General features: G+C 37.5%; 1 protein-coding gene across 3 annotated transcripts; it reads left to right on the top strand.

Annotated features, from left to right (window-relative positions):
* Window positions 1-389: 389 nt before the first annotated feature.
* Window positions 390-20691, top strand: KRIT1 (KRIT1 ankyrin repeat containing). Of its 3 annotated transcripts, none has more exons than XM_071735216.1 (18): window positions 390-507; window positions 1615-1693; window positions 2605-2726; window positions 3208-3367; window positions 4625-4717; window positions 5586-5715; window positions 7843-8086; window positions 8402-8517; window positions 8949-9092; window positions 10043-10199; window positions 10456-10563; window positions 12180-12336; window positions 13735-13886; window positions 14521-14687; window positions 16696-16783; window positions 17519-17725; window positions 18020-18136; window positions 18917-20691. In XM_071735216.1, exons 3-18 carry the CDS (start codon window positions 2625-2627, stop codon window positions 18983-18985), a joined length of 2211 nt encoding a protein of 736 aa, XP_071591317.1. In that variant the 5' UTR covers window positions 390-507; window positions 1615-1693; window positions 2605-2624; the 3' UTR covers window positions 18986-20691. The 3 variants fall into 3 exon arrangements, with proteins under 3 accessions (XP_071591317.1, XP_071591315.1, XP_071591316.1); XM_071735214.1 differs by having other exon boundaries at window positions 5568-5715; XM_071735215.1 differs by lacking the exon at window positions 390-507 and having other exon boundaries at window positions 1614-1702; window positions 2617-2726; window positions 5568-5715.
* Window positions 20692-22442: the final 1751 nt, after the last annotated feature.

Raw genomic sequence — 22442 nt, 5'->3', positions numbered from 1 at the left:
CGGGCAGCCGTCACTCGGTGACTGAAGCACTGGGCAGTGCCCGCCCGGCGCCGAGGCGCCCTCCGCGCCGTCAGGGCGTTGCGGCTGTCGCCGTGTCGCTGCCCCTTTGTTCGGCGGCGGGTCGCGGAGACGCTGACAGCTGCCGACGGCGCTCCCCAGGCCCGTGCGGCCGCTTCGCCCCAGCACCTCCCTGCCTCTCAGCAGCGCCTCATGCTCCCGGCCCGACCCGCAGCCCTGTCTCGCTTCTTCTGTTGCTGCCCGCGGTCAGCAGCCGCCGGCGACAGCAGCAGCAGCAGCGGCAGCAGAAGTTCAGGCCGCCGACCCGGAAACTCATCGGCAGTGGAGGCCCGTGGGGCTCCGACGGGAAGCGGATCCGCCGAGACGGGGGAGGGAGCGGGGCGGGGACGGGGCGGAGCGGGACGCGTCTCGTCTCCGGCGCGGGGCCTGGGCGCCGGGCGCGGGGAGAGGATGCGGCGGGGGAGGCGATGCCCGGCACCACCGAGGAAGGCAAGGGAGGGAGCGAGAGGGGCCGGGGCGGTGACTCTCACCCCGTCGGGGCGGTCCTGGGGGACTGCGGCGTGAGCAGCCCTCGGGGGGCCCGGTGCCCAGCCGGCTCCTGGGCGCGACCCGGAAAGTTCGGGGGGCGTTTCCCTGTCCGTGAGGCGAGGAGTGGCTGCCGCCGGAGCGGAAGGTACCGGCGGCGCTGGGGCTACCTTACATCCTCCGTGCACCTTTGTCGGCGGCCGGATCCCTCCGTGGCGGCGGTGTTGCCGCTCCGAGGCGCGGCAGCTCCGCGGGGGAGGCCGAGGTCGGCTCTGCGGCTCCGTGTGCGGGGCCTGCGCTCCGCGGGGCTGGCGGGCCCGGCGGCCTCCCTCGTGGGGCGGCGTGGACGTGTGTCCCGCGGGGAGCTGGGGCCGCCCTCCGCCGGATCCCGGTGCGTCCCAGGCTGGAGGGGAGAGGGAGTGGTCCCGGGCTGCCGTCGAACGGTGCTGGGAGAAGCCCGGGTGAGCCATGTCCTCTATAATCTGCATCCGTTGGGATGGAGACGCATTGTTGGTCGGTACCTAGACTTGGTCGGGATCACTTCTGAAGTTGGTCATTGTTCCTGTCAGGTCTTTACAGCCCCTCTTTAACTTCTGGTTTTGTTTGATGGAGTCGTATCTCGGCGCTTGGGCTGCTTCCCAGACATCCACACCCCAGTCTGGATTTAGTGCAGAGCACTGGGAAAGAGAGGTTACCCCGCTGCTCATTAACCTGCCCCCACCTGGCCCAGCTCTGCCTGTGCAGGTTTCCTCCACACAAGCCTGTGACCCAAACCCAGTATATCCTGATATATAGAAGGAAACTCCGGGAGGATGCCTTTTTGAGCTGCCCACAGGGGAAGGGTGTTCTTGTTCCTTTAAAAGCTCTTAATAGCTCAAAGCATGAACCCTCAAAAGTCAGCATGTTACTTATTTAATGTTTTTAAGTGGTCCTGTAATGCAAATCAATAGATGTTTCTGTTCAGATATTACTGTCTAATTCCCACAATTAAATACTCTAATGTATTTATTGTAACTGAAGATGAAAATGTGTATGCTGTTATTTATGTTGGGTCTTTTGATGCATTTTTAGGTAGTCTGATTCCAGAAAAAAAACTGGACTAAGGCCATGGGAATCTGAAGATCTCTTTCTCCTAGAAGAGGTGAAGAAGGTAGTAACAGTAACATTCAAAATCTTGGAGGAGGAATTAATCTGCAAAAAAAACATGTGCTTACTGATGTTGTGGAGTAAAAGGGAGTTTGTTTGCAGATGAAGAAAATAATCATCTGGAAGGTGCCAGACATGATCTTCTTAAATCTGATATATGACGTGATTAGCCTTCGGAGGTTTTTCCTGTCATTTTTATAAAATTTTATCATTATAGGAATTGTCACTGTGGGTTAAACAGAAGGATAAGCAAAGTTTTACCTTAAATGTAAAAGCCTCTTTCACTTTTTGCAAAAACTGAAGATATATTTCTTTCAGAAGCTCTGTGTTTGAATAAATTGTGCACCATTTTGCAGCCCTATGAAAATAAAACTAAGTAAATTAGTCCATATTATAGTTTATTAGCTTTGTTACTTGGACTGTAGGCAAGACCATGTTCTACTTCCTGAGGCAGGGACAAAAATCAGGTATTTTCTTGATACCCCTGTGAAACACAAAGAAATGCAGTACTTAGTTATAGCACGTTTTATAAATTGCAGTGCTTGTCAGTTTAAAATGGTTTCCTTTTTCAATTTCATGTGTTTTTCAGAGTCCTGAAGTTCTTTGGCCTTTTGTCTGGCTTGAAAAATAGAGGTCATTACAAAGGGGAAAAAAACCCACATTATTTTTATTTTTAAAGTGGATTAGAAAGCAAGATTATTTGTATTAAATCTACATGATATAGGATTTTCCCCTTTCATGAAAAAGAAGCAGGACTACATCAGCCATTGGTATTTCTCCAGCTAAAAGACAATAAATTAATAATGCAAAGAAACCGGGTATATGATTATTGTATCCTGAAGTTTAGTGTGCTGTTGGATTTTTTTTTTCTTTTTTCCCACTGAACCCTGACTTGCTTTTTATTCATATTTCCAGTGATAAAATAAGAAGGAGAGATGGGAAATCCAGAAAACATTGGAGATGCTTATGTTGCTGTGATTCGTCCAAAAAATACTGCTAGCCTGAATTCTCGGGAATATCGAGCTAAATCCTATGAAGTAAAGAGCTTTAATTCTTTCTTTATTAAATTTTTTAAAATAACAAATCATATTAAATATATAATAACAAAGCAGAAGAGAATACATGGCAATAGCATGGCTTAAATGATGTCATATATCTGTACTTATATCTCTGAATGTACTTTATGTATCTGCTGTGCATTGCCCCTCCTTGTGGTATTTGAACACTTCACAGTTTTGCAATATATCTATGTTTTCATGTCATTTCAGGGCCTTTTGCTCTGTGAGCTGCTCAATTCAAGGGTGCAGCCTTGTTTTTTTCTCTTAACCTTACTGTTATGGAGGGCATTCTTACTTCACCCTCCCCTTCCTCCACGTTCAATACTTTGTAAATTTTATTACTACTTTTACAGTTGGTACTATATATATATATATATATATATATACACATATATATATAAAATAGCTATACTTGTTAAAGTTGTGATTAAACTCTCTTTGTTTCATCATTTCTTGAAAGATTTTGTTGCTTGAAGTTCCCATTGAAGGCCAAAAAAAAAAAAGAAAAAAAGTTTTGCTGGAAACTAAGCTGCAGGGAGGCACTGAGATCACGCAGAGCATCTTGGATTATGTATTAGAAGCCACCAAACCAATTTCACCAGCCAATCAGGGTATTAAAGGTAAAAAAACCCCACACTTTTAATCTGATTTATTATTGATATAAAAGTGTTTTAAAAATGAAATAGGCATGTAAAGGTTGTGCAAAATAATGAAATTAGTTTAAAAAAATAAGATAATCTTTTGAGGTTCATAAAAAATACCCCAAGCCAAGTCTACAGCTAAAATATTTGATTTACCCTTTTCCTTTTACCTTCGAGCTCTGTAAAATACTTACTAAAAGGTTTTTTAAAAAGTGAAACTTTGCCTGTCTGTACTACATCTTAACCTCAAACTGGGATTGATAGCTAAACTCATAATAAACGAGATCAAAGACACTTTATGCTTAATTTCAGGTAAAACTTGAACTAGTGAATTGATTGTTTCTAAAGTCTATTCTAAAGCCAGCATTGTTCAGTAGGTATTATCTATGTGAAAATATTTCTGTATCTCTTACAGATATAATTTGATTTTACATTTTCTTTTTTTGTTGCATAGCTGATCTAACAATCAATCCCACCTGTGCTGACAAAAATTATTTTAGCCAGAATATTTCACTTTCAGATTGACCAAAGTACTTTTTGTGCTGTGTACCTCATCTCTGCTTTGTAGGTAAGGTTATACTAAGAAGGCTGTCAGTCTGGATGAGACAATGCAGTGCTAACAATTTAGAAATGAAATAGCTAGTTACGTGGTAAAATTTTGGGAGTGGCAGTAACTGGAGTTGGATGGACTTAAATGACATTGTTCAGCAGCAACAGTATTAGTGCACACTGAGGAATGCCTAGTGAAAACAAAAAACTGTGGTTTTTACACAGTGTAGAGTTTCAAGTTGACTCAGACAAAGGGCCTGAGCATTAATATGCACAGCTTAGTGTGGCCACTACTGAAAGATGCATCTGAGGTCAGAAAAACAAAGAAAATCCTGAATTGGAAGGAAGACAACATGGAAAATGCTGTCACACCACAACATGGAAAATACTGTCATACCACAACCTGAATGTTCACACTAACATGGAATATAGCATTCAACCATGCTTTCCAGTTTAAAAAAGAATCTTTTTCACTTTAAACTAGGTGGTCTGTGGGGTTAATGCTGTGAAAAAAATCAAGTGTATTAAAAAGTTACTATGAAAAGGAATAAAGTAATCTTATTTTTCATGTTAATGGATATATAAATTTTTCTGTTCTTCAGTTTTTTCATATGTATTTATATTAGACAGCCTTTTTTTGTTTGTTTGTTTAGTTGTTTATTTATTTATTTATTTTAACTGTACTAGGTAAGCGTGTAGTGTTAATGAAGAAGTTTCCTCTTGATGGAGAAAAGGCAGGCCAGGAGACATCACTTTACATCGTTCCAACTGTTGTGAAAGGTAATGTAGAGCACAATTTTGAAGTTGCACCCATATTAGCAGTTGATTATTGAGAATTTTTATGAATATGCTACATGGCTTTTTTCTGTACTTAATCATTAAAAGTTTCATTCTGGTGGAATGAGAAGTAGAAACCTCTCTCTGTATACTTGAAAAAATTACTTAAAATTAAGGAAAATCTTGTTTCTAATATATTACCTTTGTTTCTGTAACAGTATCACATTTCTGGTTTAAGCTGTATTTTTAAATTTGATTGTAATTCAAAACATATGCATTCACTTGCATAGAATGTACTGAATGCAAGCGTAAATAAGATACCAGTTCAGTGTTGTTTACTTGGAGAAGAATGCTCATATTGAAGTCTGTAAATGGTTTTGCTTGAATAAGGAATAGTGAATAAAGTATTTCAAAGCTAAAGTAAATTGATAGAAAAGTTTTTGCTTTGTTTTTTAAATGAAGTAAATGTGTGTTTTTGAGGAAACCTCTTCATTTTTGCCTTACTCATAGGCCTTAAGTATAAAAACTATTAAATAAAATAATTGAGGACTTATCAATAGCAATAAATGCCTCTTTTAGTACTGAGTTCTTTTTTTCTGGCGACAGTCTATATTTAATATTAATTCTTACGACGAAGCTGATCAGAAGTGGCAGAATAGTAACTTGCAGGCTTTTCAGGCTATCCTGCTGAGTTTTGAATTGTTACGTAAGGATCGTATAGAGTTTCCATCAATTAGCATTTGGAAAAAAATTTCTCAGGTATAAAGTTAAAGTATGCTTTCAATTAGTTGGGGATATGTAACTAATAGAAGTTGCAGAAGGGAAAGTAAGATTCTTATTGATGTGTCTTCAGAGTATGTTTCCTTTTTAGATAATACAAAATATGCATACAGTCCTGGATGCCCTGTGTTCTACTGTTTACAAGATATCATGAGGGTCTGCAGTGAATCCAGCACCCACTTTGCTACACTTACTGCAAGAATGTTAATTGCCTTGGATAAGTAAGAAATGCCATCAGTAAAAATACATTCAAAATAGGTTAAACAAGAAAATTTGTAGATGTAGCATGTCGGTTTTATTGCATTCTTGTAATAAAGAGGGAAATCACTGTGATACCATGTTACTTTCTTCATGTTAATCAGAAACTGAAACCTTTACAACGTATTTCTAAAGGTTTTTTCAAATCTTTTCAAACTGAAGAATGGTCTGCTTATGTAAATTCAAGTGGCTTTTTCAAAGGTCTTGCTCATAGTGAGGGTTTTGTGAACTCATATAAAATATTACTGATTAATCCTCTATAATTGATATAGTAGTCACCTGTTAGGTGTAAGTACCTGTAAGAGTATTTGCTAGAGCGTAATAGTAATATCCTATTAATTGCACATCACTATGATTTGCATTTTACTTAACCCCTAGTTTACAAAGGGAGTGTGTATCATCCAACAATACCAATTTATTTGCAGTAAGGAATAACTTTTCTGAAAGGTGATCAGTTGTTTAATTGTATTTATATTACTTGGAGCATTGAATCTATGAGTAGTTTTTTTGTCTTTTTTTATGTACCCTTAACAAAGAAATGACACGTATATTTATACTTACGTATATATGTACGTATATGTATATTTATATATATATTTATACTTATGTATATACTTATGTATAAATTTGTTTGTATGAATAAAATTAGGTAGAACTCTTGGCTAACATGAAAAGTTATAAGTTACAGGCTATTACTTAAAAAGTGTAGGGATTTTACACTTTATTAGTAGAGACATAGTATTTCCAACTATATCTCTGTGCTAGTTGCTATGTTTCTTTGCAACTTCCCTAGTGCCTTGAGACTATGCTCTGGTTTAGGTGTTATACCAGCCTTACAGTTGTGAGAGTCACCTTGGAAATATAGTGGAAAATAATTTATATTGACTATTCTTTATGAACGTAATCTGAAACAATACTTTTCAAAGGTTCAAGCTACCATAATTAATCTGCCAGTTGTTTAGAGAAAATGCCTGAAAATACCTCAGAGAGAAATGAGGGTGTTTATAGCACAGTGGTCAGAATTATGCAGTCCTCCTTCCCAGTGGGGCTGTAAGTGAAGAGAGTACAATTTCTGCAGAACATGATAGCTTAGATCTAGGAGTTAAAAATCCAGGAGTAAGCATATGCATAGAACTGCACTCACGTTCTGCCATCCTTTCAGATGGTTCTGGCACAGACAACATCCAGTCAGTAAATCCATCTTTCCAAAGCCTCTACTTCTCTTTCTTCTGTATTTCCAGTCTAAATCACTAAATGGAATTTATTCTATTCCAGCAAAGTACAACCACCTTCATACAAACCTGCTTTATACTCTTGGTTAAAATGTGTCCCATTCATTGTAACACTAAAAGAATTCAGCAGTTCAGTGAAAATGTATTTATCAAAAAATCCTGAGCCCTGTGTTCCATTGCATATGTAGCTGGAAAAAATGAAGTAGATGTATGTACAGTGCTGATTTTCCCCAATACCTCAGAGTAAAAAGTCCCTCAAGCTCTTCTGTGCTGTCTGTAGAAGAGAATAACGTTCAGCACAGCTTTGTGAAAAGGTAGGTAGTAGCCTATATGAAAGAAGCTTGGCAGTTTGGAAACTACCCAAGGACCTTCTGACTTTTTACTTTTTCCTGCCTCTCAGTAATGAAACACGTGGCTTGGAAGGCTTAAGTTAGCACAGATAGTGAAGCTTCAACTTAACCTTGAATAAACTGCTTTAAGATTCAGAATTTGTATGCTGAGGGTATTAATACTGATAAACTGAAGGTAAACAAAATGCTTACAGGTTGGTGTGGTTAAGTGTTGGCTATAACCAGCACTATTCTTACCCTAGCTGTACAGTTTCCTTTTCTGTGAGAGCTTGCATCTACAGGAAATGTGTTTGAGCAAGTATATTTGCTGAACTGTATTTGGTTACATCACATTTGGGGAGCTATTTAGTGCTATAAAATTGGCTGTGCACATTACAGTGACATATTTTTTTCAATTAAGTTTTGTGGTTATCATAAATCAACCTGTGATCAAACAAAATAATGAACAAGCATGACCAAAATAGTCCTGTTATACCTGAAAGTGAATTATTTGCCCTCTCTCCTGCAGGTGGTTGGATGAACGGCACACCCAGTCTCACTCCATCCCAGCTTTATTCAGACCATCTCCTCTTGAGAGAATTAAAACAAATGTAATAAACCCTGCCTATGCTACAGAACCTGGTCAAACAGAGAGCTCGTTACACATGGGTTATACTGCCCTGGAAATAAAGAGTAAAATGCTGGCATTGGAGAAAGCAGATATGTGTATCTATAATCCTTTGTTTGGATCTGACCTTCAGTATACCAATAGGGTAAGATCTGTATTTTAATTTTGTATTTGTGAAACAAAAATGTTTTCATTTATGCTGTTATTTGCTTACTTGTTAAGAGTGTGTGCTTTATGTTTGATATAATCAGATTTCTTTACTGCACACCTAACTGCTAAATGGTTTTTCAAATCCTCACATTTGAACATCGTTTTCTCTAATTATAAAATGTTACTATAGCATAACATAACTTTGGTTTGAAGAGTCTAAATTTGAAGAGGCCCCAGTCTAAATGGGGCATTGTTTTGACAAATCTCATTAAGAAATTTTTTCGGTTGTGATTAAATTATGTCTTCACAGGTTGACAAAGTGGTAATAAATCCATACTTCGGCCTTGGAGCCCCAGACTATTCAAAGATACAGATTCCTAAAAGAGAAAAATGGCAACGTAGCATGAGCAGTGTCACAGAGGACAAGTATTATGTTACATTCCTTTTTCATTAGCAGATACTTTTGTTATATTACAGTAGCATGTGGTAGACTTAGTCAAAATAAGATTCCTGTTATCTTAGGGCTTTGCTATATAAATATACGTTTTTTAATAAATCAGTTTGAATGCTTAAAGTACTGACACACAACAATTAAAGGACAGATCAAGAAAGGTTTAAGTTATAAACACTAGAGAAGCATTTCTTAGTATAATGAATGCAGCTGTGGCTTGACTACTGCATGATGAAAGTACTCGTGTGAATACTGGCACATTTCAGCTGCATGAGCTTCATTTTTATTCTTCATGTAAATCTATAGTTAGTGCTATGTTAGTAAAGTAAAAAAAAAGTTGATGTTCTCCACTATTGAGATGCTTCTGAAATGTGTTTTCCTTCTGTTTCCTCTTTTTCATTCATAGGGAACACCAGTGGGTGGATGATTTCCCTCTTCACCGCAGCGCTTGCGAAGGTGACTCTGATTTACTAAGCCACCTTCTGGATAAAAAGTTTTCTGTTAATCAGTTAGATAGTGACCACTGGGCACCTATCCATTATGCATGCTGGTGAGTCAGATTAATACAGTTTTGCCACTCAAATGAGTTCTTGTTTTCATGATTCTCTGGCACTAACCATTTGTCTAATTTATCATTAGACTCAAAAATGAGAAATGAAAAAAAAAAGTCTACCTTTTACACTTTGTCACTAATATTTTTTAATGTTAACCATTTGAAGAGAAATAATTACTTCAGGGGATACTGGGTCCAGTTTAGTGTGGTGACTTTTACAGTCTTTAGGTAAAGGCAGTGAGCAGTTCTAGAGCACAGCAGTATCTGAGCTGAGCATGTGCTGATGATGGTCAAGCTTTAAGTGGGAAGCTGGACCAGGTGATCTACAGAGATCCACTTGTCTAATTCTGTGATGATCTAATCTGTGAAGGCTTGAGAGCTTTCCTCTCTTGTAAAAATGCTTTTTTTGTTCATTATGCAAGTTAGTCTTCTGTTTTTATAGTACTGTCTGATGACATGGAAATCAGACTTGGTTATCAAAAAAGAACTTGTTTTTTAGTGTTTGTCAGAAACTTTGTATAAACGATATACACAGGATTTACCAGTTACCAGTGTGAGGCTTAAGAGTCTGCAGGACCCATCCTCATGACAGTCACAAGCTTTACTCTCATTAGCACAGAGATTTTTAATTTTTTTTTTAGACAAGGCTGAACTCTGTTTTGCCATGACTTAATTGCTACAACTATTCAAATTTAGCTAGCTTAAAGCAGAGTTTGTTTTTTGGTTTGTCTGTAGTTAAACCAGTAAGTGGTTATTAGACCAATGGTTACCAATGAGGAACAGAACTGATACTGATTTCTACAAACTTATTAATGTTCCATTGCCTTTGATGTAATTTCATAGCTAAATTTTTTCAGCACAGAAATACACTTTACATACTTAGGAATATCTGAAAAAAGATTTTATTTTACATTTGCTGGTCTGTTCTGCATTAACCTGTCTTGCAGGTATGGAAAAGTTGAAGCCACTCGAATGCTGTTGGAGAAAGGGAAATGCAATCCAAATCTTTTGAACGGCCAACTTAGTTCTCCTCTTCACTTTGCTGCTGGAGGTGGGCATGCTGAAATAGTACAAATTCTACTAAATCATCCAGAAATTGACAGGGTAAGTTCTGTTTGTGTACAGAAATAGCAAGTTTAGCAACATTTTCTAGTTGGTGTATGTGAAGTATTTTGTGTCCAGATTATAATGTGCAAACACAATTTTTCATTACCTCTACTTTTCCCAATGTATTTCCCAATGTTGAACCCTAGGATCAAGGATTTTAATATCTTAAAAAATGTTCTCATGTATCTCAAAATAAATTTACTTATCTCCAGTGAACACAAGGTATTATCAGTGTTTCTTTTTGTGTTTGTAGCACATAACTGATCAACAAGGAAGATCTCCACTAAATGTTTGTGAAGAGAACAAGCAAAATGAGTGGGAAGAATCTGCAAAATTGCTGAAAGAAGCTATAAATAAGCCGGTATGAGTTTATTTCCTAAGTAGTTTAAAATTTATATTTAATTTACATATAAACTTGCAGAAGAGCTAAACTCACTTATGGGTGTTACTGGACATGTGCAGTACACTGGAATTGTTAGTGTAAATATTGACAAACACATTTTATCTCTTTAAATGTTTCTATATTTACTACTCAAGAAATACATGCAAGTCTTTAAACATGATGTTTTGGTTTATTTGTAAGAGCATCACATCAGCTACTGATTTTATGCCTAATTTAAATCATGCAACCATCAGGTTTCTTTACACATTGCTGTCTTGTACCTCAATGAACAGGAGCATTCAAGTTAGCTAAATGTAGGCTTCTACAGAATAGGCTTTACATCAGTTAGTCAGTGTAGGCTTCCTTGGCAGACCGGGTAGATCTAACCAGGATAGGAAACAAAATTTACCATTTATTCCTCTAATCCTGCAGTAGATTTGAAGTTAGCCAGATCAGATAAACCCACTTGTTTCTTTTATTTGACTTCAGATGTAACTTGTATCTCTACAGGTAGGTGGCAGTAAACCTGTCAGTTTTTTCAAGCTGTTGGAAGTGATCTTAATTTCATTTTATATGTATGAATCTTCCAAAATAATTAATGAAGGAATTGTCTTCCTTTATTTTAGGGATCTTGTTAGGCAGTTGATCAAATGGCAAATGTGTGTCTGATCACTGTAAAAGACTAATACACACATTTAACTTAATTTTCGCAGTGTAATAGGTGATATTATGTTGATACTTACTGCTATTAAATTAGTAAATTAAAATAATTTTTTTTAAAAAAATATAGAAATTACTTCAATAGGAGTCACAGGGACTCCTGTCCCAGCCTCATTTTCAGACAGCTATGATTTTCCAAGGCATTAATATTTTTTTTTTTCCTGGAAGTTTTCCTTGATGATGAAGTAGATTTGAAGAAGGGAGATAACTTTTTTATTCCAGTAGCTGAAATATTTAACCTTTTAGAGAGATGAAAACTCTTTAAGTTTCACTGATTTATGACCTGTGTCTACAGGAGTTAAGCACCCTATTTCCATTTAACTGCATCTTTCAGGGGGCACAGACCCAATTCATTGAAAACTACATGAGTTCTGAAGGGGAAAATTATTTGTTATTAGTAGCATTATAGATTTCCTAAAAAACTGAGCAAGATTATAGTCTTATTTTACTGGGGTATGTGTAAAAGGTGTGCTTCCCTCTGAAAAATATGTCCTTTAGTGTGCATTAATGAGGGGAATAATTCATTACCTGCCCGTAGTAATGAGGTGGACATTTCATGGTCTGCACAGCTGAGCCCTAATCCTACAGGGAACTTTTAAATGCTTACTTGTCTTAGAGTTCAACAGAAGTGAAGTCCTCAAAATACCATCTTATGATCTTTCATGGAGTTATTGTAGGAAAAAGTACAGCATAAGAATGTGCATAGAACATGAAATAATCAGTTTTGATGGTTAATATGTGGAAGCTCTGCAGAGTTCTTTTTCTGAACAGTGTAGATGTTGCTGAATTGTGGTAAAATTACTGTCCTCTTCAGAAGCACCAACAGAAAGGGCTTTAACAACTTCTTTGTTTAATATGTTTACATTTCTATGTAGTATGAAAAGGCAAGAATTTATCGTATGGATGGGTCATATCGCTCAGTTGAGCTGAAACATGGGAACAATACCACTGTACAGCAGATAATGGAGGGAATGCGTTTGTCTCAAGAAACTCAGCAGTACTTCACTATCTGGATCTGTTCTGAGAACCTCAGTAAGCTACAAGAAAGATCATTATACTTGAGAGTTTATAATATTTTCTTTAAATTTTTGCTTACCTTTAGAAAAAATAATGCTTCCTTATGAAAATAGGAAACATGCTTTCTCTTTCTATCAGGTTTTTAAAACTGTCCTTTAGGAAAGAATTTGTACATAGGTTCTCTGTTAATATACCTTGCCCCTACCAGAGCTCTGTAATCCCTGTAGGTCTCATTCTTTATATTTTTTGCTTAGGGAGTAAAACCAGTTTTTCCATTTCTTCTGCTAAAGTTTTCCTCCAGTATATCAATTCCCAGTCTTTGCAGTCTGCTGTCACCAAACTGTGCTTTCAGAGCTGTAGAGAGCTTCTCTGTTTTAGCAGTCATTTTTGGGTACCCCCAGTAGGTCTGACCCTTTATCACTGTGGCATCTAGAATGTGTTTCATCCAGGAAGCTGAGACTACTCAAGATTGCCTTTTCTGCTATAGGGCACCTGGCTTGTCACAGTCCTTACTGATTTTAGTTGTTTCTTCCCAGAATATCTGCAATTGGACACACATAGGGTTTTTTTACCAGTGTTTAATCTGTTTAAAACAAACCATTAAAGTAAAGGTGATTAATTTTTTTCTTCAGTAGGTTCTTTAATCATATGAAATTTCATGTGTCTTGCACCAAAATTATTTTTGATAAAAAGGTTTTCATATAATGTGAAATGTAACAATGTAAAGACCAGAGCAGTGAGGATGAGGCAGATACAGCCTTCTAGTTCCTCACTAGTAGAAAACAGCCAAGCAATAATCACAGGGACAGGCAGGGTAAGTGAATGAGCATAACTGAAGGTGTGTACTCTAGTACATAGTAGGACTGTAGGAAAAATCTCTGAGAAGCTCTGAGAAAAAGCTCTCATATGTACAGAATATGAAACATTGAATTACCTGTTCAGAATGAATACATTTTACAGATTAAATAAAAGCATGTTCTGAAAAGTTTTTGTTTTTATATATCAAAAAATGGCAAATACGTTTATAAGATAAGCTACGTCTGTATTTTTCTGTCATAAATAAGGATATTGGACTTTGTATTTCTCCCATGATAACAGACATAACAGTCTCTAATATTTTATTGTTGTGCATCTTGGTGTTGAATATTTTTTTTAATACCACTTCACTCTTGAAAACCTGCAACTAACAAAAGGTTAATCACTAGTCCATTTATGGATTTGATGCTGAGAGTCTTGTCAACAAATCTATGTATTCAAAACCTTTCATATGTAGCAGTTTAGAAAACATAAGAAAAAATGTTAATGAATCTTCAGATGCTCTGGTTTTGGTGAAGCATTTAACCATATATGTGTATATGTGTGTGTGTGGGCTGGGTTATTCTGTTTATTTATAAACAAAACCTTATTTTTCAGGCCTCCAGCTGAAGCCATATCACAAACCTTTGCAGCATATTCGAGACTGGCCAGAAATATTCACTGAACTGACAAACTTGGATCCTCAAAGGGAAACTTCACAGCTTTTCCTGAGAAGAGATGTGAGACTTCCTCTGGAAATAGAAAAAAAGGTCTGAGAACTGATAGCATAAAGCTATGGTCAGAGTCAGAACACTTTCTCCATCAACACTCTGTGTGTTTAATGACAGTAGTAATTTCCAACCTTCTTTAAACCGGACCTCTCCTTTTCTGTAATAGTTTGAGTCCTTTGTTCTTTTCCCCCACCCTTCTCTTGCCTTCCCATTCCCTCTCTCTTCTCTCTCTCACCTTCCCAAGGTTTTATTGTAAATCTATGCTCTTCAGTCTGTATCTGTCAGTCATACAGCTAAAAACAGCCTGCCCAATTTTTTTCTCTTCCTTGTGCTGTCATTTTTCAGGAATTTAATTAGTCAGTTTCAATGGGATTAATCAAACTTACTATTCAAAATGGACTCATGGGGAGAAAAACACAGATAACAGTATTTCTGTGAATCTTCCGATTGGGCCTGGTATGCTAGTTACCTTTATTTTTAAGTGTGTTAGATCAGTGGAGTGTTGAATGAGTCAATGAAAATATCTGACTTTTTCTATTACAAAGCATTACTAAAATGTACACTTCAGTCAGATTCACACCTTTGTTTTCTGTCTCTGAATCAGTGAGAAATTGTAGTTTCTGAACTCCTTTTCTTTTACAAAGGAATCACATTATTTAAATCTTTTATACAGATTGAAGATCCATTGGCTATTCTTATCCTTTTTGATGAAGCCAGATATAATTTACTGAAAGGTTTCTATACATCACCTGATGCCAAGCTGATCACACTGGCAAGTCTGCTTCTCCAAATAGTATATGGAAATTATGAGAGCAAGAAACATAAACAAGGCTTTCTAAAGTAAGTATATATGTTTAAAAATTAAAATTACAGCTTAAGATTATGTATATTTGGGTAACAGTTACTATGAAACACTCAAAGTTTAGGTATGATATATTTCTTATTTTTCTCCATACCTGAGCTCTAGTTCAGAACAATCACGTAACTCCCATAGCACTAATAGAAGCTGGACATGGGGTCTAAAAAACATTAATTGTTGCAGTCTCAGGCAAAGGGATGCAAGTTCTGTGTCTGTAAATCTATACTGAGATACAGAATGAGTAATGGTGTTCATGTGAGTGGAGGGTTTTGACAAGACTGAGACTGCACAGTACTGAAGAAACCTCTTAATATGTTCAGTTAGACCAGTTTCTGGGATTGGCTTTCCTTGCTCTTTGAAAAGGACAGACTATGCAGACATATTAATTTAGTGTTCTTACATTTGTATGTGAACTGCTATAGTAAATTGGTCAGAAACATATCACCAGCAGGGCTCTGCCAGATGGTGCTTTTCTCTCCCCTCCTCTCTGCCTGCCAGCAGTGTGGTAGCTGAGCTGTTCTGTGATCATAGAATCATAGAATCATGGAATTGGCTGGGTTGGAAGGGACCTCAGAGATCAAGTCCAACCCTTGACCCACCGCTGCGGTTGCCAGACCATGGCACTGAGTGCCACATCCAGCCTCTTTTTAAATATCTCCAGGGATGGAGAATCCACCACTTCCCAGGGCAGCCCATTCCAATGTCTGATCACCCTCTCTGTAAAGAAATTCTTTCTAATGTCCAACCTAAACCTCCCCTGGCACAACTTGAGACCATGCCCTCTTGTCTTGTTGAAAGTCGTCTGGGAAAAGAGACCAACCCCCACCTGGCTACAACCTCCTTTCAGGGAGTTGTAGAGAGTGATGAGGTCTCCCCTGAGCCTCCTCTTCTCCAGGCTGAACAGCCCCAGCTCCCTCAGCCTCTCTTCATAGGGTCTGTGCTCGAGAATACAGGTGGGCTGCTTCAGTAGCTGCAGCTGTTGACCCATCTTGTCATGCATTTACACAGTTGGTAGATGGAGCATAAGCAAAACTGGGTTTAAGTGGGAATACCCACCTGCAGGGGTTTAATATGAAACTACCCCAGCTGAATCCCAGGAGCTGCAGGTTGGTGTTCCTTTCCACACTGAAGCAATTCAACGATGTGGTTCTGAGCTGATCCTGCCTGGTGGAAGTGTTTGACTTAATAGACAGGACTACATGGAAAGATAGTTTGAGCCAAGTAAAGACCCTCCTTGGCATTTGGGCATGTTTTCCATCCATACTGAAACGAAGAAGTTGGAAAGTACCTCACTTTGGTCTTCTTCAAACAGATGAAGAGATTTATATACTTCATTTTTTTGTAGTTGACATAAATTTTTATTAAAAGATTGGTAATTTAACAAATACATGCAGGCTGTTGTTTGTATAAAGGCATCCTTTACTTTAAAGATCTGGATGCATTGATCTGTGCAGGGTTTTTACTTTGTAGATCACTTGTGAAGGTACTGACAAATGTATTTAAAAATAACTAAATAGGTTGCATCACTAGTTTTTTGACAAGAGAAACTGAGTACAGCAGTTAAGGGAAGAGCATCTGTAAGCTGTCATCTTTTCTGAGTACGTGATGTTCTGGTGTGAATGTCAGTTCATGTATAATATAGGTTTCCAAACTGGAATTCACCAGACTGGCCTGTAAAGAAATAATCAGGGGTTGTGCTGCCAGCACCTCCTCCCCCTGCTGTGTCCGTGATGCATGACACAAGGTGTTTAACACAAAGCTGGATCTCAATGAGTTGAGAATTTTGCTATATTTTAGGAAGCCTTAGGGCTTAGGAAAGCGTCTCACCAGATGTAGCAAAATAGAGTAGGAGCTGTCTGTCTAGCTCAGTATGTGAATTGAAAATAAAAACTGCCTTATAAATAATTACTGTTCTTTGAAAATATAAACTTGTTCTTTCTGCTTACTTTGTTTAGTCAAGAAAACCTTTTTTTCTGCTTTTTCTCTTAGTGAAGAAAATCTTAAATCTATAGTACCGATCACTAAACTAAAAAGTAAAGCTCCTCACTGGACAAACAGGATACTTCATGAATACAAGGTGAGATAAATAATCAAATAATAGAAAGTCTTGTCTTAAGCATTTTTTGATTGATTGTTGTCAGTTAATGAACAAAAGCACTGATATAAAAAGTTACAAATATATATGTTCTGAGTTGCTGGGATGGATTGTTGGAATGCTGGCCTCAATCACAAACTTCCACTTGGTGTCTACACCTTCTCTGTCAGAAGCCAGCAGACTATTTGTGTACTTTCTAATACAGATAATGGAGGAGATGATGGGGGTCTTTCTGTCTTGTATCAGGTAATACCTAAGAATGAGCATAGCTTTCTTGAATATTGCTCTTGATTTTTTTCAGGGGATGCTTGCTCATCTTGCCTTGCGTTGCTGCATTGGGCCCCTTGAGGAAGAGAGAATGCTTAGTTTTAAAGATTGTGATGCATTTAGTGTCAGCTGAGTGCATAGCTGCTTATCCCTGATGAGTCTTGACATACTTCTGAGAGAGGCAAAATTATGGGGCCCTTCAGAGGTTAGGTGTCTGTGGCTCAGATTTCTGAGGCTTGTACAGGTACAAGCCTTCGGCCTCTGTCTCTTCAGGCATTTGAGCTTTTCTGTGGCTTTAGAGTTTAATTAAGATGTCGGAAGATGATTGCTGGAAAAGGACTTTGAGAATATTTGTTTAGTGGGAATTGCATAATTCCATAATGTCTTTTCTTCAAATAGCCACAAGTAATTGGGAAGATTTGTTGATTGCCATTATTCCTTTATTTCTAGAATCTCAGCACCAGTGAAGGTGTAAGTAAGGAGATGCATCACCTGCAGCGCATGTTCCTGCAGAATTGCTGGGAAATTCCTACTTACGGAGCAGCTTTTTTCACAGGACAGATATTCACCAAAGCAAGTTCAAGTAGCCATAAAGTCATCAAAGTATATGTAGGAGTAAATGTAAAAGGGCTGCACCTTCTCAACATGGAAACAAAGGTCAGCTAAAGTGAACTGCCAATAATAAGTCTTTTTAAGTTTAATTTTTTTTCTCTTAAATTCCTTGTGCTAGTGGTCATTTCGTATCTGACTGGTTAAGCTTGACTGTGAAGACTTCCAAAATGTTAAGATTTGTATAAGACACTACTAGTAGAAAGCCTTGTATTTTTCTACTTTACTACTTTATCAGCTACAACTAGATTATGGATCATACTGTTCTAAGTGAACTAAGGAGAATTCAATTTGTAATTATGGAGAATATTTTCTGAGTGGATTTCCTACATTTTGTTGTAGGCTTTACTCCTCAGCCTAAAGTATGGTTGCTTTATGTGGCAGTTAGGAGATGGAGATACGTGTTTTCAAATTCACAGTCTGGAAAACAAAATGAGCTTTATTGTGCATACCAAACAGGTAAGTTTTCCATTTTTTATATTCAGTTATTTTTCCTGAAGTAGGTGTGTGCCTCTTCTCCCTTGAGATTGACCACTGTTGTACAGTATAAGAGAAGTCCAAACCAAGATCCCACAAAAATTATCTTAAAAATTTCTTTACTATTTCAGAATGTTTGCTTGCTTGTTTTCCTAGCATATGAAGCTTTTAGATTTCAAGATACATAAAATGCAGTTCAATCAGTAGGGCAAACTGTTTTCTTTTTTTCTTTTTTTTTTAACTTTGTTGCATGTGCCCAAAACCCTACACTCTAAGGATAATTCTGTTTATGAGAATCACAGAGTTAGAGCTGGTAACTTTGTTATAAATACTAGAAGAATTTGTGATGGGATAAAACTGAGGATCTGTGAAGGTGCTGTTAAGCAAATTCACTGAATTGCTACCAGCAAGTTTTGATAGTGTTTATGGATGTCTGATGGAAAATGCTTGTTTTGCCCATAGTCTGCAGCAGTGGTAATATGCCATGTTAAAATGTGTTGTGATAAAATTACAGCTTTGAGTTTCTTGCATACTTTGGCAGTAGCTGCTTTTGATTCTTATACATTAAGGTGGTTATAAGGACAGTGAATATTTTGAAAAACACTTTCTGGTGTCTGAGAAAAATCTACATTTTATTTTCCTTCTAAAATGATGCAACTTCTAACTTAATTATTGTTATCTACTTGAATTTGTCATATGCTTAAGCTAATTGTGTAACAGTTCTGAAATGCTGATAGAATTTAATTGTATACCATTATATAGGCAGGTCTTGTCGTAAAACTTCTGATGAAATTAAATGGCCAGTTAATGCCAAATGAAAGAAATGAATGATGGAAATGAACAATAGTTACAAAACAGCATCTTGTGGCCAAGCAAAAACCAACTTCTCATCGTAACGGAAGACTTCCATCTACGTGAATTTTACACAATAGAAAAGTAAATTTGTACAGATTTTAACTTTGTGCAGAAGCTGCATGGTTTATTTTTATATAAAAAAAACCCCAACTATACAACATACCTTATTTTTATATAAGTATTTTTGTGTTTCGTATATAAACTATTATAGGGCTTCAGCTTAACCAATAAAGCTAATGAAATGTAAATGGTTTACTGAGTTGGATGAGCATGCATCAAGTAATGCTTTTGTTCCCAGAGGACTGAGGGACTAGCAGTGCCATTAAGCAAGTCTCAGTTAACCTATTTACCTCTTGTGTCATTCAGTGGAATGTCAAGGTGGTTGTATATGTTACAGTATTTTGTAGACACACTTTATTTTTAAGATACTGTCGATAAGTATGCTTAAAAGACCAGTTAAACCTTTGAGCAACTACTTTTGATAAACTCTTATTATTTGGTTTCTGATAAATATTATAGTTGGCTTTATTTTTACTCTTGACTTTCTCATACTTTGTAGTCATTTTTATGTCATTTCATATTTATTCTAAAATATTGCATGAGGATCTCAAAAGGGAAATACTTTAAATCATTCAGAAGCCATATTAAGTGTTTAGCATGCTTGTTTTTTAAAAAAATGGATTTTTACTTTTGCTGTGCAATATCAAACGTGTATGAGGAGGAGGGGGAGATACAGATTTACAAATGAATCTTACTCAGAGGACTTCAGAAAGTTTAATAAATTTTACCCTGGACTGCAACGCATCTGCAGTAATGAAAACTCATATAGGAGGTGCCAAATTATTTATGCTAAAATTTTTTTCCTACTCATTACTTCAGCTGTTTTCCTGCTGCATTACTTCTGTAAAAGCAGGACAAGGTATGCAGGAATGAAGATGTATAATGCAAGAGACTCAAATACAGTTTGCATTCTGCCTGCTCTTTGCAAAGTCAGGACTGGGTTGCAACAAGTTGGGTCCCAAGTGTAAGGTGAGACCCTATGCAGTCTGAAACATATCCTTCTATGACAAAATAGTATCCATAATATAAATCTTTAAAATTTCTCATTGTATTTCAGGGTTTTAAGTGCACTTGACTATTTCTTCCGTGTAAACTGCATGCTAAACCAGTGTGCAATATTTTGTAAAAAAGTTTTTTTAAAAAAATAAAAATTAACACTTGCCTCTAAGTTTTCGAAGAAAAATTAAAATGAATGTTAGGATCTGTGCAGTTGTGTAGTAACTTTATTCATAAATTACTACGAGTAAGCACAGTTTAAGAAATTAAAGTAGTAAGCTGTTAAAAAAAGTGAACAGGAGACTTATATTTTGTAATCTTCCTAGCAAGCTATACTTTTCTACTTCAACTTCACTGGCATAAATAACAGTAAATCTTCATGGATTGTTTCATTTTATTTAAGGTAAAAATGCAAGTCAGGTCCTTCATAGTGCATCCTTGCTATCACTGGCACTGGTATCAGAAATACACTTATCTACATAGCACTTTGTTATAAAACTAGAGGGAAAATGCTAAAATGTGTTGTCAGTTACATATTTAACAACAGTATTAATATGCCTTATTGCTGTATAGTTCTTTCTGCTAAATTCTTATTTATTACTACCTAATAAATTGTTTGCAACAAATGATGTTTGTTGTTTCTATTACTGCAGCCACCATGAAAATGCCATTAAGTGTCTTACCAAGCAGGTGTTATTTCCAAATAGCAGTATTTTATAGCAGGCTCATCTTTACAAGGTATGAAGGAAGATCATCAGGGAGCATCATAGGGCGGGTTGCATGCTGTCTACAAATGACTGGGAAATCCATCAGGAAAGCTGGAAACTGTCAGTCATGGAAAACCACAAGTCTGCAGACAATCAACAGTCTGGGTGTTAACTGAGTTGTTATGTAGTAAGAGCTCAGTCTTAAGGCTTCTGGCACCTGGGTGTGTAGGAGTTTCCACAATAATTCTTCCAGACAGTGAGCCATGGGGGGGAGGCAGGTGCCAGATAGTGAGCCATGGCACATACCCGTTGACTGAAGAAAAAGAGAAGAAATTAACATGTAAGGCTACATTATAAAGGACTAGGGAGCGTGATTCTGCTTGCTTTTGAAAACCAAACTCCATCACTGCAACACAGATAAATTTCCTTTCATATTGGAAAGCCTTGAAACTAATGAGCTTGCAGGCAACGAGCTAAAAACTTGACAAGATACATGAAAAATTGGAAGATACTCAACATTGATGCTACTAGCTTCTCAATATTCTCAGATTCTCTTCTACCTTTCTTGTCTAGTAAAACTCGGCATATGTGAGATCTTGACTGAAAGTTTACCAAAGGATAGTAGTTTAAGAAACTACAATAGTTTTCAGTTAGTAAGAATAAGTTTATGGTTTTGCCTGTGCAGCTTTTCCAGATGATCTGCTTTTAAAGGTACTCAGACTTGATGATAACAAACTGGAGGGTTTTCAACAATGTTGAAATATAATTTTACGTAATAACCAACTAATCCTGCTTTTCTGCTAATATTCTCAGACTTAAACTCTTAAAGGAGTTTTCTTTAAGTTGAAACCATCTGGATTCCTTGGATGAACAAATACCGCATTTAAAATACGTCTCCAAAACAGTTTTCTGGAAAAGCATTAAGATACATTCCTTTTGAATAAAAGAGTTGTATATGTGTAACCAAAACTGACCTCAGCAATATTAAGCTCTCTACATTGTGTCCACTATTTGATGTTAAACCCTTAAGCCTTAGTGGCAAGTCTACTTCAGAAATAATAACTTTAATTTCTGACATTAAAAATTTGGAGGATCTAGAGTTAAACAAAAATAAACTGTCCTAATTTTCTGCATGCTTGTGCAGCCTTACAAAACTAGTTTATTTGGATGTGAGAATGAAATGTATAGCATGCCACCGATGTATTAGTACCCACGTTTCTCACATTTATCCCTGTGAGTTCATACCCATGTGTATTTATCCTCACATAAGCTCACACCCACTTGTGAGTCTCCACAGGTGACTTTATTCCATGTGTTGTTTGTCCCCATTAGTTCATACCAACTCATGGTTCTCCCATGTGAGTTCATACCCATGCATGTCCACATCCATGTGTGTTCACCCCAGTGTGAGTTCAACCCATGTGTGGTCTTTCCATGCAAGTTTCTACCCAGGCATGTTACCCTTATATGGAGGCTCATGGAGCAAACATGTAGAATCATACAATTGCTTAGGCTGGAAAAGACCTTTAAGATCATCAAGCCCAACCATTAACCCAGCACTGCCAAAATCACCAAGAAACCATGGCACTAAGCACTCGGGGTGCAGGTCTTTTAGGTAAGCTTCAGGGATGGTGACTCCACCCCTTCTCTGGGCAGCTGGTTCCAGTGCT

Source organism: Heliangelus exortis, chromosome 2 (genome assembly GCF_036169615.1).
Source record: "Heliangelus exortis chromosome 2, bHelExo1.hap1, whole genome shotgun sequence".
In the NCBI taxonomy this organism is placed as follows: Eukaryota; Metazoa; Chordata; class Aves; order Apodiformes; family Trochilidae; genus Heliangelus; species Heliangelus exortis.
Note: the sequence above shows the minus strand (reverse complement) of the source record. Positions and strands in the feature narration are given on the sequence as shown.

Bases quoted from the DNA above. Each gene is read 5' to 3' on its own strand.
- KRIT1 (XM_071735214.1), top strand. From the start codon at position 2,625: ATGGGAAATCCAGAAAACATTGGAGATGCTTATGTTGCTGTGATTCGT. The intron at 13,887-14,520 runs GTCTGAGAACTG...TCTTTTATACAG, and splicing joins CTCTGGAAATAGAAAAAAAG to ATTGAAGATCCATTGGCTAT. The intron at 16,784-17,518 runs GTGAGATAAATA...CTTTATTTCTAG, and splicing joins GGATACTTCATGAATACAAG to AATCTCAGCACCAGTGAAGG.